Source organism: Propithecus coquereli, unplaced genomic scaffold (assembly GCF_000956105.1).
Source record: "Propithecus coquereli isolate 6110/MARCELLA unplaced genomic scaffold, Pcoq_1.0 Scaffold63, whole genome shotgun sequence".
NCBI lineage: Eukaryota > Metazoa > Chordata > Mammalia > Primates > Indriidae > Propithecus > Propithecus coquereli.
In genome coordinates, this window is record NW_012152285.1 from 7,243,328 (window position 1) to 7,264,139 (window position 20,812).

At 35.1% G+C, this 20,812-nt stretch overlaps 1 protein-coding gene across 1 annotated transcript in view; it reads left to right on the top strand.

Annotated features, from left to right (window-relative positions):
* Nucleotides 1-20,812, top strand: part of BTAF1 (BTAF1 RNA polymerase II, B-TFIID transcription factor-associated, 170kDa) — a 106,183-nt gene that overhangs the window by 49,820 nt on the left and 35,551 nt on the right. The window contains exons 10-18 of the mRNA XM_012659664.1: nucleotides 527-651; nucleotides 3,220-3,340; nucleotides 7,439-7,543; nucleotides 8,876-9,025; nucleotides 9,322-9,464; nucleotides 9,766-9,940; nucleotides 11,729-11,932; nucleotides 18,126-18,552; nucleotides 19,647-19,837. Coding sequence (XP_012515118.1) covers nucleotides 527-651; nucleotides 3,220-3,340; nucleotides 7,439-7,543; nucleotides 8,876-9,025; nucleotides 9,322-9,464; nucleotides 9,766-9,940; nucleotides 11,729-11,932; nucleotides 18,126-18,552; nucleotides 19,647-19,837 — 1,641 coding nt within the window. The remainder of the gene's footprint in view (nucleotides 1-526; nucleotides 652-3,219; nucleotides 3,341-7,438; nucleotides 7,544-8,875; nucleotides 9,026-9,321; nucleotides 9,465-9,765; nucleotides 9,941-11,728; nucleotides 11,933-18,125; nucleotides 18,553-19,646; nucleotides 19,838-20,812) is intronic.

Below are 20,812 nucleotides of genomic sequence, written 5' to 3' on the forward strand. Positions count from 1 at the left end.
TCTTTCTATTTTTAGTAGAGACAGGGTCTCGCTCTTGCTCAGGCTGGTTTCAAACTCCTGAGCTCAAACAATCCGCCCGCCTCGGCCTCCCAGAGAGCTAGCAAGCAGTATTTTTAGAGCTCAGAAACTAAATTTGTCTTTTTATGATGATTAGTACCATTTTAAATGAACTAAAATTGCTTTGCATAAAGAGACATATCTGTGTCTCCAGTGTTGTTTTCACGGTTTAATTTTTTACGTAAATAGAGTATTGGTTGTTTTATTTGCTGAATTCTCCTGTCCATATGAGCCTGGTTAGGAAGGGAAGTGCCAAAGTAGAATTGAATAGCACTAAAAAAAGGGTTAGAGAATTGTTAGAGGCAAATAATGTCTCCTCCTTAACTTTGATCAAAACTGGCACTGTCCAAGAGTCATTGGAATTATATGTGGTGTTGAATCAGTAGTGACCCCTGGGATACAATTAGGCAGGGCTTGTGAATATTTTGTGTAAAATTGGTAATTGTTTTCTTGAAAACCAATCTTATAGGTACCCTTCATTATAAATACATTATGGGATGCTCTTCTGGAACTAGATGATCTAACAGCTTCAACAAATAGTATTATGACTCTTCTTTCATCCTTGTTAACTTATCCTCAGGTCCAACAATGCAGGTAAATATTTCTAATTAATGGAATAAAGTAAAAAGCCTTTACATACCTTTCCAGATAATTAAGCCTAAACAAAATATTTTGGCACCTTTAAGAATAGTACTGTAAGTTGAGATTGCCAAAGAGTACTATTTTCAGGGGGCCTTTTCTTCTTCTAGCCACTAGCACATTTGGGGAAGGAGCTTATAAATTATAAATATCATTTTCCTTACCGTTTGGTTACTTCAGTTATATAATTCATTACCCTGTTTATCTTATAATAGTTTACTTTAGAAATATAATTGTTGCATATTATTTCCAGCTCTAGCTGCAGAATATAGAATTTTAGCCTTATTTAATGACATTTGTTAATGGGATTATCATTGAACCTCAGCTTTATATTTTCTAAAACTTCCCCTCTGTAAACTTTTTCTTTATAATGTACATTTCTTCAACTCTTGTTCTTGATTTTACCAGTTACTTATGAGGAAGGGAACACATAATAATGTAATACAATGCTCAAAATCAAAGATGAGATAAAGCCAGAAACATACACCAAAAATTTAAAGTGTCATTGATTTTCCTATCCTGATATTTGAAGTGAAGATCAGCTAATTAATGTATTCCCTATCTTTTAGACAGACTCCTGAATATTATTATATCAGAGATAGAGAATAGTATCCTTAGAGATAGAGAGGAAAAAATTATTATGCAATTTTCAAAAATTCACAGATGAGAAAATTAATGTCTTTAGTGAGGACATTCAGTGACTAGAAAAACTAGATAATATAAGAAAATGAAAGAATATAGTGAAAATTTTGTTCATATGCTTATGATTATAGATGATTTCTGGCTCTATGAGTGACTATTTCCAGTGAAAACCATAGATGTGTGAAAAACATGTAGAGATTGTTTTAAATAATACTGACCTACTACTGGTAGTACTTTAATGCTAAATTTATGTTAGTAGACAGCCCACAAGTAGGCATAGCAAAATAAGTGCCCATGAAAGCAAAAATGAAATGATAATGCAAAGACTACTATTTTCAAGAGGCCTTTTCTTCTTCTAGCCACCAGCACATTTGGGGCAGGAGCTTATAAACCCATCATATATTGGGCTTCCTAATTTTTGGATATTTTTATGACTAATGAAAGCTATACAATTTGAATGAGTTAATCTATGTGAAAACCCTCTGTAAGCTGCAAAATGCAGGGGTTTTTAATTACTGTAAAACGTGGGGTAGTAAACTTTTTCTATAAAGGCTCAAATAGTGAATATTTTTGCTTCGTGAGCCAGACAGTCTGTCAAAACTAACTCTGTCACTGTAGTACGAAAACAGCTATAGACAATATATGTAAAGTAATGAATGTGCCTGTGTTTCAATAAAACCTTTATTTTAAAAAAAATGGGTGGGATGGATTTGGCCTATGGGCCTTAGTAGATGGTGTCAGGAAAAACTAGATAATATAAGAAAATGAAAGAATATAGTGAAAATTTTGTTAATGTGAAATAATGTAGATTTCCATCTTTTTTGTTTCAAAATTGCCTTATTAGAAAATTTTCTTCATATATTGTGATATTTGGCAGATACTTTCCAGCTTATGTAAGAAGAAATGCAGCATGTCATTTGAAGCATGAACAATTATACTATTAACAAGACCTTGTTATAGTGCTTTTATGTATTTTGAGTCTTTTTTATGTCTGTGTATGCATGTGTTTAAATTAGAATTTTATAAGTTAACTTACTAAATGTGTAAGTAAGTGTAAGAAGTAATGTTCATACAAACCTGCAAGTAATTAAAATAGTGTTAAAAGATAGGCCTCCTGAGAGGAACCACAAAAGACAAACAAATAGTTACACTGGTATATTCTTTTTTGTTCATGCCTTTTTCTACAGAGGCATATATTTCAAATGCTGCTTATCAATCACTTCCTAATTCCAGGTAACTTACAAATAGTTCATGACTGTGACAGGAATCTTGTGGTTCAAGCTAGCCTAGACCTGGCTTTGCTTGTTTCCCCATTTAAAATCTAATCTGTAAGAAGGAAGAAATTTGAGTTTTCCTTACTTAGTAATGCTAAATCAGAGTAATAAATTTCAAAGCTACTACCATACCACCTCTTGCTCATTTGATATATTGCAGAGATGACTCCAAAGAGGGAAACCTTTGGGTTTAGCCATGGGGAAGGAATAAGGATTAGCAATTCTGATTGTGTAGGCTTACTACTAGCTATTATAAGATACATGTCCTATTTTCCTGAGTAAGAATAATTATAAGGGCAGTTATATTGGCAAATTATAACTTGATAAGGATAATACATAGGATTAGTGCCATAGAAGAACCTAATGTTAGTATTTCTACCCTTCATTACTGCATTTGCTCTGGCTCTTCTGGTGCTATAATAACAGTTTTGAATGACAGTGTTAAGGGAATGTTCATATGAAAATTGTATTATCTTTTTAGAATTTATTCATTAAAAAGTCACTTTTTGTCAGCATCACTAGGTCCACATGAGAATGATATTTAGATACTGTATCTACAGAGTTTCTACTGAGAATAAGTAAGATTGATTTGTGTCTCCTTTATTAGTATTCAGCAGTCACTCACAGTTTTAGTTCCACGTGTCTGGCCTTTTTTGCATCACACTATATCATCAGTTCGAAGAGCCGCATTGGAAACTCTGTTTACGTTATTATCAACACAGGACCAGGTAAGAACTAATAACTATATACAGCAATCTTGAAACTTATATAAATTAATTTTGTAAAACAAACCTGACCATTAGCTTACTTTTGCTGCATACTCCATGATTAGGAGAATTCTGGGCCTAGTAGAAGTGGTATGGTAACCATGTGGAGATACATATAATCACTGTGAGGGCAGAAATATTTTAATATTTTATTGTAGGTTGTATTCTTAGCACTTGGAATAGTGCTTAACACATAGGAGGTACTGAGTAAATATTTGTTGAATGAATGATTGCTTAGTCCCTTCCTGTTGGAAACCTGTTATTTAGTCTTTGCTTGCTCTTTTTCTGTATGAGTGACTATTGGGTGGTTGGCAGAACTCATCCCAGGTTAGAAGGCTGCATTTGAAGCTCTGAAGTATAACTGTTAAAGACTGACCATGGAATTCCCAGGCTCTTGCCTCCTCTTAAAGATTACTCAATCTGAAGAATATGCTATTTCCAAGGATATAGTATACTTGAGGAGTCGTGTATTGTGATGCCTATAGAGATCATTCAGGTAATATCAGTGTGTGAATGGAGCCTGTAGGGAGCTGAGGAGTCCTTGCCCTGTTTTTTATAAAAAGCTTCACATTCCTATTTTTTAAATAACCTTATAGGTCAACCAAAATACTTAGAATTTAGGAAAATATCAGTAAGAATTCCATTCTTCTAGCATGATATTATACATAGGTACTATAGTTTGGGCCAATCATCTTTAAAAAACAGTGGTTAATTTTTTTAAACAATAGATTATCGCATGAATAAATGCCTCTTTTATGTTTACTAACTGTGCGTTTCCATGTGAATTAGGAATATTCCATGTAGACGTGCTTTAATCTTCAGCATGGTATTGTATTGAACTTTTGTGAATAAACATCTGTAAATTTTGTTTTGCATTATACCTTTGCTTTTTGTCTAATCAGAATCTACTCTGGAACAACTGTCAGGTCTGTTTTATAATTCTCAGTAGATCAGGCATGGGCTGATGTGACAACTGGCATGGGGTGTTCTTAATTTTCATTTCATCTTTGTTTTAATTTTGTGATTTTTGCCTAAATGTTTTTGATATTCTTAAATTCACTTTATATAGATCCCTTGAAGTTATCATATTTCTTCCTTTCACATGATTCTTTTTTTATATATAGACTTTATTTTTAAGAACAGTTTTAGGTTTACAGAAAAGTGGAGGGAAAAGTACAGTTCGTATATACCCTTTTATATCCCTCCCACCACCCATACATAGTTTCCCTTATTGTTAACATCTTGCATTAGTGTGACACATTTGTTACAATTGATGAACCAATATTGGTATGTTATTTTTAACTGAAGTCCCTACTTTACATTAGGGTTCACTTTTTGTGTTGTAGAATCTACAGCTTTTGACAAATGTACAATAATGATATGTACCCATGATTACCGTATCATACAGAGTAGTTTCATTACTTTGAAAATCCCTTTCTTTCCCTCTCCCTGAACCCTTGGTAACCACTGATCTTTTTATTCTCTGTTTAGTTTTACCTTTTCTGTAATGTCATATAGTTGGAATCATAGTATGTTGCCTTTTCAGATTGGCTGCTTTCACTTAGCAATATGAAATTAAGTTTTTGCCATGTCTTTTCATGGCTTGATAGCTCATTTCTTTTTATCACTGAAGAATATTCCATCATACAGTAGACCACAGTTCATTTATCTATTCACCTATCGAAGGACATCTTGGTTGCTTCCAAGTTTTGACAATTATCAATAAAGCTGCTGTATACATCTGTGTGCAGGTTTTTATGTGGACCTAAGTTTTTACCTCCTTTGGGTAATTACCAAGGGGCATGATTGCTGGATTATATTGTAAAGGAATTTTTAATTTTTTAAGAAACTTCCAGACCATCTTCCAAAGTATCTATACCATTTTGCATCAGTGAGTGAGAGTTCCTGTTCTCTACAGTCTGGCCAGCATTTGATGTTGTCAGTGCTCTGGATTTTGGCCATTCTAATAGATGTGTAGTGGGATATCATCATTGTTTTAATATCTAGTTTCCTGGCACCATATATGAGAGTCATCTTTTCATACACTTATTTGCCTAGGCTTTATTTTTTAGAGCAATTTAGGTTCATGCAATATTGAAGGGAAAGTACAGAGTTTCCATATACCCCATCCCTTATCCTCTACACAGCGTTCCCCACTGTCAACATCCCACACCAGAGTGGTACATTTGTTACAATCAGTGAACCTACATTGACACATCATTATCCACCAGAATTATAGTTTACATTACGGTTCACTCTTGGTGTTGTACATTCTATTGGCTCAAGAAATGATGTTGTGTGTCCACAATTATATCACATAGAATATTTTCACTGCCCTAAAAATTCTCCGTGCTCTACCCATGTATCTTTTCCTCCCTCAGTTGTTTTTAATAATTATAAAGTAGAATTTACTAGAGTAACAAAGTTTGTAGCCTGAGAAGATGACTGTGTAGTTTATATCACATTTATGGGTTATAAATATAGAGGGACATCTTCCTTTATAAATGTGACTTTGGGCTCTATAAGCAACTGCTTAGATTGCCAATGATGGGGGGAAATCAGAAATAAAAAGAGATTATGGAAAAGTAATATTAAATTATTTGCTTATTTCTATGATAGCTTTCTTAGTTCTGTTAAGATTGTCCTTAATTTTCTCTGATGAGAAAAGAAAGAGAACTTTTCTTCTTCCTAGCTTCCCTTTTCCTTTCAGTAAAAAGTAAAATTAAGGCATAGCAAAAAGTGGTGAGAATTCTCCCTCAGCTAATGATTTTGTAGGCTGTTTTAAACTTCTTTCAAACCATCTTGAGAACATACAACCTTGGTCCTATCTTTGTCATTAGTTTTCCATTGGCTAGAAAATTATAGTGGCTTTCTAAGTTATACACATATTATCCCTAGAACTTATAGGTCTCTGGAATGTCAGTTAAAAATTTCAAATTTCTCTTCAGTCTGTTCCAGATGTTTTTTTGTTTTTTTTTTTTTCTTTAAAAAAGTCAAAGGGACTGGACCAGGTGTGGTGGCTCATTCCTGTAATCTTAACACTTTGGGAAGCTGAGGCAGGAGGATCACTTGAGCCCAGAAGTTTGACGTTGCAGTGAGCTATGATAATGCCATTGCACTCTAGCCTGGGCAACAGAGTGAGACCCTGTCTTAAAAAGGAAAGAAAGGGGGGGGGTAGTCAGGGGCTGTAGTAGCTGCTGTGACTAGTTACTAGAATTTTTCTGATGGTCAGGCCTATTCATTGAGCTTGTAATGATTTGAACAGCTGTAGACAACATGTGGGATTCCTTGTTCTGAGAATTCTGAGCACACAATAGATAACTTGGGTTAAGCACTATTTGGTTGATTGATTTGGTTAGACCTATGAATTGTTGAGAAATTCCTTAGATTGAAATTCTTAACCTAGGCTTAAGGAGATCTCTGAAAGCCCTGAAATTGGAAGCAAAATATTATGTATACCTAAGTATGTACATATGTGTGTTTTTCTAAAAAAAGAGTGTGCATAGCTTTCATCAGATTTTCAAAAGGTCCCTGACCCAAAATACATTAAGAACATTTGCCTTAATTTTGTTGTGAACTCCAAGTAGAAGATTCTAGGTTGGATGTCATCTTATAATTCATTACTTGCATTATTGGTGAGCACAATAATAAGCTCTGATCATTTAGCACAGCAGCAGTCATCTGATCATTTTTCAAATTTTCCTGACAAAGCAATGAGGTATGATGTAACCAAGGAGATGTTGTTGGTTAGGGTTTGGTTCCATATGGAGGATGATTTCTACTTATTTGAGGCAAAATTCAGTGTTGTTAATGATAATCAGACTTTTTCTACCTCCTCAAGTGATTATTTGCCATGGCTATGCAATTTCTCTAAACCATTGGAATAATAAATACAGTATTTGTTGCCTCAAAGTCTTGTCAAAATCTATAACCAGTTGAACCTTTTTGATAAAGCTATGCAGTCTTTGGTTAATACGTTTATTATTCAACTTACAGCTCTTTAAGGAAGCTGACATTTGGAATTATATGCTATAGCTTTGATTCTGTGTTTGTTTTCAGAACTCTTCGTCTTGGCTTATACCTATCCTGCCTGATATGCTCCGACACATTTTTCAGTTCTGTGTTTTAGAAAGCAGTCAAGAAATTCTGGACCTCATTCACAAGGTACATAGTGAATATGTTTGCACTCCTTTTCCTAGTAACTTTGTAGATTTTTTTAAAATTTCATAATTGCTGTACTGTTGGTCAGGGACTTTAAGAAATTTGAAATCATCCAAGAGACTTGGAAAGTCCAGAGATCTGCAAGATGAGATGGGGAACTAGGTTTTTTATGGGATGTAATAGTTAAGCTTTGGTTGACCATGCTTCTTCCTCTTACTGAGTATCTTTTGGGATCTATTGGTAATACAGAGTCAAATTATCATGTATTTTTTCCTTAGCAAAATTGGTCATGAGTGTTGGAATCTTTAAAGGAAGGGCCGTTTGATATATTTAATAGCATTTATGGAGGGAAATGGCACTGTTGCACCTTTTTAGACTCTGTTAAGTTAATCTTCAATTGTTACCCTCTAAGGTGGCTCATTATTGACAGCCTTGGATTAACAGTAGTGTTACTTCTACATGCTGGTCCTAGCCCATTAAATGTTAGGCATCAAGAAAGTGCCTTATTAAGATCATAAATCAAGACTTAGGCCGGGCGCGGTGGCTCACGCCTGTAATCCTAGCACTCTGGGAGGCTGAGGCAGGCGGATTGTTTGAGCTCAGGAGTTCGAAACCAGCCTGAGCAAGAGCGAGACCCCGTCTCTACTAAAAATAGAAAGAAATTAATCGGACAACTAAAAACATATAGAAAAAAAAATTAGCCAGGCATGGTGGCGCATGCCTGCAGTCCCAGCTACTCGGGAGGCTGAGACAGAAGGATTGCTTGAGCCCAGGAGTTTGAGGTTGCTGTGAGCTAGGCTGGCGCCACGGGACTCACTCTAGCCTGGGCAAAAGAGTGAGACTCTGTCTCAAAAAAAAAAAAAAAGATCATAAATCAAGACTTATACTGTTTTTAATTTCTATTAGGATATTACCACCTCTAAATTTAGCAGAGAATTTTTATTAGGAGCTACTATATCTTGAAGTGTGTGTTGAATATAAGACTGCATTAACATTGAGTCTTACGATAAATGCAAAGGGTTTATTGAGATTTTCACAACTCTGTGTTATTTTTATGGGCATATTTTATTTTGAAAGGTTTTCATAAATTATTGAAGAAGATTCCTTTATTCCCCCCTTGAAAAAAAAACTTCCCTTTGCATTACTTTTTAGTATACAAACCTATCAAAAAATAGCACCATATTTCAAAATAAGCGTTTGTATTGAATTTTTAAATTAATCTCTGTGCTATTTTCTACTTTCTTTTTTTAATTCAGTATTCCTAAAAATAAGTATTAGGTTTTGTTAGCACTTATTGGAAAAATTTCACCTCCCTGTTTTCCTTTTATACTGTAGGTTTGGATGGAGCTGTTGAGCAAGGCTTCTGTTCAGTATGTGGTAGCAGCTGCTTGCCCATGGATGGGTGCTTGGCTTTGCTTAATGATGCAGCCTTCTCACTTACCTATTGATTTAAATATGTTGCTAGAAGTAAAAGCGAGAGCCAAGGTAAGTGTATAGGGTCATAATGTATTTGTATGTTCAACTCACAATTATTAACATAGTAGCCATGTAAGAAATCTGTATTACTTTGTTAAATGTGATTTCATTAATTTAATATAAGTAAGGAGAAATTTTTATTTTATTAGGACCCTGACAAAATGAGTAGTAATTTTTATCCATTAAAATTTTCTGAAAAGAACTATTTTACTGGGATTCTAACAAATGATTGTATTTTTATTGTTGCCTACTAAATTTTAATGATTACTCCTTAATTATTATTTTCCCTCCCCCTTTCCCTCTAGGAAAAAACAGGTGGTAAGGTGCGCCAAGGCCAAAGCCAGAATAAAGAAGTACTTCAGGAATATATTGCAGGTGCAGACACCAGCATGGAAGACCCAGCCACCAGGGATTTTGTGGTTATGCGGGCCAGAATGATGGCAGCCAAGTGAGTATATGTTAAGTGTCAGGTAATCATAAGTTCACTGGTCTGGCTTTCAAAGGTTATTTAACCAAAGGATTTCTCTGATGTGTCTGTCAGTACTTCTTTTATCACACTAGTTACAGCTTAAGAAAAAATTAAAAAGTAATTAAATATTTTTAATTTTTTTAAGTTTTAAAATACAATTTGTATCTTCTTATGAAGATAAGATAGGAGTTGTTTCTTCTATGGGAAAAGTTATGGCTTCAGTAAGGGAAATTTTACTTCAAGTAATTTCTATAGTAACTTCCTTTTTTCTCCCTCTCAGGTTGTTAGGAGCACTTTGCTGCTGTATTTGTGATCCAGGTGTAAATATGGTAACCCAAGAAATTAAACCAGCTGAATCCCTGGGCCAGTTACTGCTCTTCCATTTGAACTCCAAATCTGCCTTACAGAGGATTAGTGTAGCTTTGGTAATCTGTGAATGGGCTGCTTTACAGAAGGTAAGATTTTGTCCCAAAAATAATAAAGACAAATTAAGTGAACCAATTTCCACTAGCTGTTAGTATTATTTACGTCATATTTTATAACAGCAAAGTGAAAATATTCTCTGTATAAAAATCCAACAGTTATAGAAAGTATTACGGATTATATTGAACATTATTTCTATCTTTACCTTTAACCCTAGACATTTTTCTTAGAACCACCATTCTTGTACCTGAGAATACGAGCTATGCCCATACTTAATGTTTGCTCTTGACCCTACAGTATGTTAAGAAATGTTCCTATTAAAAATGTGTATATGGCCGGGCGCGGTGGCTCACGCCTGTAATCCTAGCACTCTGGGAGGCCGAGGCGGGCAGATCATTTGAGCTCAGGAGTTCGAGACCAGCCTGAGCAAGAGCGAGACCCCGTCTCTACCAAAAATAGAAAGAAATTAATCAGACAGCTAAAAATATATAGAAAAAAATTAGCCGGGCATGGTGGTGTGTGCCTGTAGTCCCAGCTTCTCTGGAGGCTGAGGCAGGAGGATCGCTTGAGCCCAGGAGTTTGAGGTTGCTGTGAGCTATGATGATGCCATGGCACTCTAGCCTGGGCAAGACAGTGAGACTCTGTCTCAAATAAAAAAAAAAAAAAAAAAAGGTGTATATATGGAAGCAGTCCAGAAACTGTTGGTCATCCATTCTTCTAGGTTTTGAGTATTAGAGATCCGTTTGTATGGATAGTAGCAATGGCAGAATTTTAAATCACAGGAAAAATAAAATCTCCACATTTAAATCAAAATCTTCATGTTTCCAATAAATCATTCCCTTCTATCCTCTTTAATGTTTACTTCTATTAATAGTAAGATGTACGATTTTGTGTAAGACTTGCTTCTGTAAATCAAAGAAACTTCCTACTGGCTTTGTTTGTTGACTGGAATTCTGGAAATTTAACTGTCTGCACTTGCTGTGAGAGTTGCTTGTTACTGCCTGTTAGCAGTTTGTCAAAGCTGTGTCTAAACGTAATTGAGCCATGCTCTATTACAGCTGAGACCCCTGCTTTGCCTCTGGAAAGAAGCAAAGCTCATCTATTTTTAGGCAGGACTCGGTGTGCTGGAGAGGCAGTGATGCTATGTTTTTGTGCCTCTCAGACTCAGCAGCAAGTGTTGACAGTTCGGTTTCTGGACCCTCACAGAGCTTCTCTGGACTTACTCTGTGAAGCCCAGGCTGATCACCCAGATCCCACAGAACCCCTCATGGCTCACCACTGAGGCCATTCCTCCTCTGGTTGGGGCAGGCAACAACCAGAGAGAGTGGGAAGGGTTAGTTAAATTTGGGGGCAGGTAAGTAGCTTTTAAATTATGTATCCATTTCTACAATATGGCATGTGAAGCTGTGGGCTCAACTGTTAAGAAATCTAATAATGAGTTTTTAAATCACATTTTTAGTTAGTGCATGCTAGATTTTTTTCTGACTGATTTCTTTTTTTACAGAAATATACTTTAAAATCTGTGCTTTCTATATATACACATATAAACTTGGAATAAATTCAGAGTAAAGTAAGAGTAATGAGGTAGAAAATTTAATGGAATTTTAATAGTTCTGTGTGCATGTTCTTTAGTTATTCATATTAAAATTTTAGAGTAGCTTGGGTATAATACCTTTCTCTAACTAACTATGTTCTGGGAAGTAACAGAACATAGATTCAAAATACATAGGAATTGAGAACTTGGTAGTCAACAAGGGAAGATTTAGGTATCTATATGTTGATATATTTTTCCTCACGATTTTTTGTCTATTATATTTTAGGAGTGTAAAGCTGTTACCCTAGCTGTGCAGCCACGTTTACTTGCTATCCTTTCAGAACATTTATATTATGACGAAATTGCTGTTCCATTCACACGAATGCAGAATGAATGTAAACAGCTCATATCATCATTAGCTGATGCACATATTGAAGTTGGTAATAGAGTAAACAACAATGTTTTAACAATAGATCAAGCTAATGACCTGGTGAGTAAAATGAAATAGCTCTCTTAATTTTAGATAGAGTATGAGAGTAGGAATAGAAATTTATTGTGACATGTTTACCACAAAAACCTACCAATATGTTGAGTCTGTCTGTGGCTTGGTAGCCTGTCACCTCTGTCCTTTAGAAAGGTTTTTCATTGTATTGACTTTTTTTCAAATAAGAGGATAGGAAAGAAATTTTTTTTAAACTCAAATTCTGACAAATCAATGCATCTTTATTAGAAAAAGCTGTTAAATTTTGTCATTTCAGTTTTACTTAAGACTGGCAGAGTATAGAAATTACTGCTGCTACAATTTCTTCTCTCTACTCCCAGCCTATAATGAAAATAATCAAATGTACAGAAAACGTGAGAGAATTACACAATGAACACTCATACACAACAGCTAGATTCTACAGTTAACACTTTACTAAATTTGCTTTATCACATATATATTCAACTGTCTACTCCTCTATCTAACCATCAATCTGTCTTATTTTTTTGATAACATTTCTGTTAGTTTCAGATACCAGTACACTTTAGCATGTATATAATTAACTAAAATTCAATGATTGTTTATGATTTTTTGCTCTGTTTTGAGGTTAAGTTTATGTAGTAAAGTACACGAATCTTAGGTGGACCATTTGATGAATTTTGACAGATGCATATACCTATGAAACCCAAACCCCTATCAAGATACAGAACACAATCATCTCTACTTCCCAGTCAATCTCTGCCTCTCTCTGCCCCCAACTAACCATGATTCTGATTTTTCTCCCACTGTAAATTACTTTTGCCTGTTCTACAATTTCATATAAATAGAATTATACATTGTGATCTTTGGTGTAAGGATCTTTTTCAGCATGATGTTTTTGAAATTTATCCATGTTATATGTATCAATAATTCTTATTTATTGCTGAATTTTATTCCATTGTATGCATATACCACAATTAGTTTAAGCCATTTTCCTATTGACGGATACTTGGGCTGGTCCCAGTTTTGGCTGTTGTGAACAAAGCTGCTATATAAACATTCTTCTATAGCTATTTTTGTGGACTTTTTTTTTTTTTTTTTTTCCGAGACAGGATCTCAATTTGTCATGTGGGCTAGAGTGCAGTGTCATCATCATAGCTCACTGAACCTCAAACTCCTGGGCTCCAGTGATCCTGCTGCCTCAGCCTCCTGAATAGCTGGGACTATAGGTGTGTGCTACCACACCTGGCTGATTTTTCTATTTTTTTTTTTTTTTGTTGAGACAGGGTCTCACTTGTGCTCAAGCTGGTCCCAAACTCCTGGCCTCAAGCAATCCTCCCACCTTGACCTCCCAAAGTGCTAGGATTATGGGCATGAACTCCTGTGCCCAGCCTGTGGATATATATTTTCATTTTTCTTGGATAAATATATAGGAATGGAATTGCTGGGTCATAAGACAGGTATATGTTTAGTTTTATAGGAAACTACAGATCTTTTCCCAAAGTAATTGTATCATTTTACCCTCTCACCGTCAATATGCGAGAGTTCTGTTTACTCTAAATCATCACTAATGTTTGGGGTGGTCAGTCTTTTTAATTTTAGTCATTCTGGTGGTTGTTTGATCACTGTGTCACTGTGGTTTTAATTTGCATTTCCTTGATGACTAATATGGTGAATACTTTTTTATCTCTTATTGGCCATTTGTATATTTTCCGTTCTGAAATGTTTGTTCGAACTTTTGTCCACTTTTAATTAGGTTGTTTACTATTGCATTGTAGGAGTTCTTTGTATATCTTGGCACAGTGTGGCTTGCCTTTTAATTCTCTTAATGGTGTCTGCATGAGCAGATATTTTAAATTTTGGTGAAATCTAATTCATCAGTTGTTTTCTTTTATGGTTATTGTGTTCTGTGACATGTGTAACCTTTTGCTATCTACAAGTAGCAAAGGTATTCACATATGTTTTCTTCTAAAGTTTTGTAGTTTTAGCTTTTATATTTAGATTTATCATCCATGTTCAGTTAATGTTTGTGTAAGTGTGAAGTGGAGGTTGAGGCTTATTTGTTTTTCTTATAGATACCTAGTTTTTCCAGCATTGTTTATTGAAAAGACTTTCCTTTCCCCGTTGGATTGATTTTGCACCTTTGTAAAACATCAACTGAATTACAAGTGTGAGTCTATACCTGGGCTCTATTTGCTTGGTCTATTTCTCTCTCCTTATGCCAGCATCAATGGCTTGATTACAGCAGCTCTGTACTTAATATGCCTGTAAGGTTGAGTAGTGTAAATGAGTTCTTCCTTTTTTGAGTTATAGGGTCAGAAATTGAACCACTTCATTTACGTTGGTCCCCATGAAATAGTAATCTTTATTTCTTTTATCGCCCTTTCTAGTTGAAATATATTAATAACATGGTTGAAATTTTTTTGTTCTCACTTGTAAGAGAAAGCTAAAATTACCACTTTTTCCCCCTGAGTTCTTCTTATATAAAGTTGTTTTTCTCATTGTTGTTATCCTGTAAATTTCCCCTTTTGCCTCCTCCAACCTTAAATCTCTCAAATTTTCTTTATGGTCTTGGTTCCCTTCCTACTATATCTGGGAACTTTTCTTTCTAAAGCTCATCACATGGCCCCTTTTTCAGGGTATTATGCAGAGCCCTTACTCCCCAGTGAAACTACCATTCTGCTTCATCAGTTGCATTAGTCAAGTTCTTTTGACCTGGGATAGAAGACAAGCATAAATATCAATCTTTGGAAGAGAGGATTGAGGGAAGGGCAGTTTTCAAAGGTCCATTGGCTAAGAGCCATTACCCTTTGTATCTGTCATTGAAATACCTATTTTCCTATTACCTGCCAAATATGGGCATTTCCCTGAGGTCTATCCCTGTCTTTTTCACCATCTTCATGATTTAATTCTGACCTATATGCCATCTACTCTCAATCTTTTTTTTTTTTTTTTCCCCTGGACACAGAGTCTCACTCTGTTGCCCCCCGGGCTAGAGTGCTGTGGCGTCAGCCTAGCTCACAGCAACCTCAAACTCCTGGGCTTAAGCAATCCCTCTGCCTCAGCCTCCTGAGTAGCTGGGACTACAGGCATGTGCTACCATGCCCGGCTAATTTTTTCTATATATTTTTAGCTGTCCAACTAATTTCTTTCTATTTTTAGTAGAGACTGGGTCTCACTCTTGCTCAGGCTGGTCTCAAACTCTGACTCCAGTGATCCTCCCGCCTCGCCTCCCAAAGTGCTAGGATTACAGGCGTGAGCCACCACGCCCGGCCTACTCTCAATCTTTTTTATATTCTTCTGTTAGGCATTTTTACTTAAATATCTCACTTCACTTCAGATTTAACCAAAACTGGGATTTTTTTTTTTAACAGAAAAATGCCCTTTTGTTCCAGAGTCACAAATCTTGTCAGCATTTTCTTTCTGAAAGTCTCATGTGTTTATTTTTTCTCTGTTTCCATTGTCACAGCCCAGTCAAAGGCCTTACTACTTTTAAGTCTAGGTCCTGACTTATCTTTAAGTCTCGAGGTAGTCTCTGGTCTATTTCATTCTGCATGCTGTGCTAGAATAGTAATGTACCTTTAGTGCCATTCTGAACATGTCCCTCCCCTGCTTAAAAATATTATTTTCTTTTTCTTTGCTTTTTCCTTTTTTACTTTCATCATCATCTCTGAATTCTTTTTTCTCCTCATTATTTCTCAAACTTCCTCCTCTCAAGCCCTAGTTTGCTTTCTTCTTGCAGAAGTCCACCACACTCATTCACTTCTGTATCTTACTCATTCTCACTGCTATGCCTGAGCTTCTAATTTGCTTTTCCAGGAATTCCTTACACCTAACTCTCTGTGCTCATTTCTTGATACTTCTCTTTTGTACCTTATGCTCAGGTTATGATAAACTGTTCTCAGTTCCTTAGATAATGCCCTGCTTTCCACTCCCTACCTCACTTTGTTTATTTGTCAAGATGTGCCTGTAACCTCTGCCTTACCCATTCTTTTTTTTTTTTTTAATTACCTTACCCATTCTTTAAAAACCAAGCACAAGTGTGTTACCCTCCTCTGGCAAGTCTCTGCTAATCTATTCTGCTAGGAAGGGTTAAGAAACCCTCTGTACTCCACAGCATCTTACACTTACCTCAGTTATATATTAAATTTTCTTAATTCTTTACTTGTATATCTCTCTCCCACATTAGTCTCTGCATTCTTTGAGTGTATTAAGCCATTAAGTCTTACTCATCTTTTAGTACTACTTATTAGTATTCAATTTAGTATTATTGGTTGAATGATTGAATTAATTTGGGGGTAATTGGGAAGCCTTCCTTATTTGTCTATAATCATTGAAAATTAACATATGCATAGTATATTTAGGACAATGTTTTCAAACTTTTAGCTGTTTAACTCTGTTTCAAATAAATCTTATGCAGAACTGAAATAAAACAGACAAAACAAAGTAGAAAAAATAAGCTAGAAGTGGTGTTCGATTTTTGTTCCTTTGTGATGAACAGATTGACATGATCAAACAGATATAGTTCAATTTAAAGTTTTTAGTGTGTTATAATGATGAAAGATCTTATTTGTATGCCTATTTTATTTTACGTAACAAAAGACCAGTATTATCAGTGTTGTCCATAGTGGAATTGATAACTTTTAAGTCTTAAAAATTAGGTTCTCCGTTTCAAAAAGTTAGGTTCTCCAATGTTACAGGCATTTCTGACCAATAATGATCAGACTGGATCTATTTATGGAGGCTCTTTATGATTGTAGTTACCGGTCAAACAACATACAATTACCTATCAAAACATTTTTATGTAAACCATGACACAATCTTTAAATGGTTAATAAAAGAATATATGGACTTGTCGTAGTGTCTCACTCCTGTAATCAATCCCAGCACTCTGCAAGGCCAAGGCGGGAAGATCACTTGAGCTCAGGAGTTCGAAACCAGCCTGAGCAAGAGCGAGACCTCGTCTCTACTAAAAAACTAGAAAAAATTAATCAGGCATGGTGGCACACACCTATAGTCCCAGCTACTTGGGAGACTGAGGCAGGAGGATCACCTAAGCCCAGGAGTTTGAGGTTGCAGTGAGCTATGATGATGCCACTGCACTCTAGCCGGGCCAACAGCAAGACTCTTGTCCCTCTCCCCCAAAAAAAAGCCCACACAATGTTGATAGCAGCGTTATTCATAATAGCTAAAAGGTAGGAACAACCTGAATGTTCATTCATTGATGAATGGATAGATAAAATGTGGTATATCCATATGGTGAAATATTATTAGACAAAAAAAAGGAATAAAGTACTTATACGTGCTACAACATGGACGAACCTTGAAATCATTATGCTAAATGAATGAAACCAGTCATCAAAACTCATATTTTATGATTCCATTCATATGAAATATCCAAAAAGACAAATCTACAAAGAGGAAGGAGATAAGTGGGTTCCATAGGGTTGGGGGGAAATGAGAAGTGATTGTTAAGGGGTATGAGTTTTCTTTTTTGGTTGATGAAGAAGTTCCAAAATTGTAGTGATTTCACAATTCTGTGACTTAAAAAAACCCACTGAATTGTATACTTCATATGGGTAAATTTTATGATTGATGAATTATATCTCAATAAAGTTGTTTAAAAAGATGGACTGAATAGTCTTTTAATGGGGTTCGTAAAGTCTGGTATGACAGTCTTATAGTCTTAGACAGCTCTTGGTAATTAAAAAATTGATGACTACTATAACATTTTTGTTTTCTTTTTCTCCTTTTCCTATTGCCTGGGCATTTCTACCAGAAAGGAGGTCAAATAATTCAGTTTAGCAACATTTAGCCACTCAGCAAACAGCTACCCTAAGTTTTTCTGGGTTTTCGAATTGGAAAGAATATTTTTCCCAAAAAGAAGTTTGTGAATTTTGTTATTCTTTAATTAACGGTTAAGTTTATATTTGCTTTAGCTTTCTCATTTCACCAATGTATTCTGTGAGTGTTAAGGTGATTTTCCTCAAACTCATTAGATATATTTAAAGGATAAGTAATTTTATTCTTCTCAATGTATTTTTATTAAAGAATATAATGCTAATGTTAAATCAGATTAAAATCAAGTTTATTTGGGAGTTTTTAAACTTTATTGAGTGCTAAAACAAAAAGTCGAAACAGAGACCTTGCTGTCCTTTAGTAGTTTACAGTCTATTTTGGGTTGATATGATTAATGATTTTTAATTTCTTTTTTTCTTAATAGGTCACCACTGTTTTTAATGAAGTCACATCATCTTTCGATGTAAATCCTCAAGTGTTACAGCAGTTAGATAGCAAACGACTGCAGGTCCAAATGACAGTTACAGAGACCAACCAGGAGTGGCAAGTGTTGCAGTTGAGAGTACATACTTTTGCTGCATGTGCAGTTGTGAGTTTGCAGCAGCTTCCAGAGAAATTAAATCCTATCATAAAACCATTAATGGAGACGATTAAAAAAGAAGAGAATACACTAGTGCAAAACTATGCAGCTCAGTGCATAGCTAAACTACTTCAGCAGTGCACGACAAGGACGCCCTGTCCCAATTCAAAAATTATTAAAAACCTCTGTAGCTCACTTTGTGTGGACCCATATCTAACTCCTTGTGTCACATGTCCAGTACCAACACAGAGTGGCCAGGAAAATTCTAAAGGTATATACCTAAACCTTTATTTGGGGTAGAGAAAGAATTAACCATTTAAATTTGTTTTCATCTACTTAGGAGTATAAGCACAAATCCAGTTTATGTTAGAGCCTTTTCCCATTCTGAGAGAAAAAGCTCAGTTATAACAAACTCCTTGTTACATGATGTGGACATACTGCTAATTAGTCATACCCTCTAAATTCAAGCCGTTCATAGAACATCTGATATCAGGTGACTGAAATACGTGAGACAGATGTTCATCCTCACCTTTACCTTCAAAACAATCATTGTATGGCTTACTGTATCTAGGCTGGATTGTATCAAATGTCACTTAATGAGAGTTCTTATAAAATCTCTGGTTTCTCTAATTTTGTGCATGTTTTATGAAATGAGTAAACTCTAGTAAATAATATTTAACCAACTTTTCTGTTTTCAACTGGAGAATTTCTATGGAAAATGAGAACTGCTGTCTCAAGGACCGATGTTTCTTCACATGACTGATTCCGGATTTGTTTTTTTGTTAATAAGATTTTAGAAAATCAAATTATTTGAAATGTAATAGATTTACAACTTTGGCACCATACAGATCTTGAAAAAAATGTGAACAAACTAGAAGAAGAAGGTGGATATTTTGAACATTAACATCTTAAAAACTCAGTGAAGTCATTCTCCTTTCCTTCTCCTCCTGTACCTCATTGCTGTGTGAGGCAGCATTATTTTGCAGTGGTCAATGTTTTTCTGAATTCATGGTGACTATGGACATTTCTTTTAGAGACAACTCACGTGAAATGTTTTTTAATGGTTATGCCTGCACACGATTTACTTTTTAAAAATTAATATCCTTTAACTGAAGTGACAATAATTTTTGTATGTGATGTTTCTCACGTTCACATGATTATATAGGTTGGATTGTATTAGGTATAAACCCTATGCAAATAGACTATTTTGTTAACCATTTCATTGTCTGAAGAAAAGATAAGCAACCTATAAAAACTGAGGCCTGAAAGACATAGTTTTAAAATATGTTACATCTCTTTTAGAGCAGGAAACATTCGGTCACCTATATTATGATTAAAAAATTATTTAACTTTCTCGTTTATTAGGATCCAACTCAGAAAAAGATGGAATGCACCATACAGTGACCAAGCACAGAGGTATAATTACACTCTATAGGCATCAGAAAGCTGCTTTTGCTATCACAAGTAGGCGAGGTCCTACCCCCAAAGCGGTAAAAGCTCAAATAGCAGATCTTCCTGTAGGAAGTAGTGGAAATATTCTTGTTGAACTTGATGAGGTAAATAATATTTTTCTTTGAATGCTTTGATTTTTTTAAACATATCTGGCTTACAGATTGAGAGCTAAGTTGTCAAATTAGCTTCCAAAACTGTATTTTTAAGTGAAAGAACTAGTAATAATAACCTTTTGGAGTAGTCCAGCAACATGATCCAGAAAAACAGCAGAGTTCTTCAAATTTCTCATGCCTCTTGTAATTTTTAACAGCTTAACTTTATCTTCCTAGGCAAGGAACCTTTGCGATAGTGGATCCATAAGTTATTCATAAATATAAATCTAATTCACTCCCATAGCAGTGACTACAGAGAAGTTATTAAATAACAGTGAAAGCTAATTTTGCTCAGTCCTTTCACTGTCAGGAATGCCTGTTGATATTCAGAGGATAAGTTTACAAATGTCAGATAATTGCCACACATTTGACTTTCATTGGGCCTGAAATTTATTAAATGTGTATGTGAGATAGGGATCTAAATTTATTTTTCCATGTGAACAGCCAGTTAGTTATCCCACTGTTGAATCCTTTCCTTATTTGTAATAGCATCTCTGTTATACATCATGCTTCATATTTGTGAGGGTCTATTCAGGTTCTCCATTCTCTTCATTGGCCTATCTGTTCCACATTACAGTCTTTAAAGACAAGTAATAACCAGTGAAGAAAAGTACTTGGTTTTGAAAATCTTACAGTCATGTTATTAAAAATGGAATGGATGCTCTAGTCACTTGTTTTGTTTGCAAGACGTGGGAACTTACCTGAGTTCAGCAGTAAACTATCAATGCTAAAAGGCATGTTTCTGTAAAATATAGGCCTGTTTCTTTTCTTTGTCAACAGCTTATTATCTATACTCCTTCTAAAACATTCTGTGCAGTCTTTTTCACCAATTTAATCTCCCTATAATAATTTTAATCAATTTTACTGTGATTTTGATATTTATACTTTATGGTTTGCATAGTTCTTCCTTCACTTAAAGTAATTAAA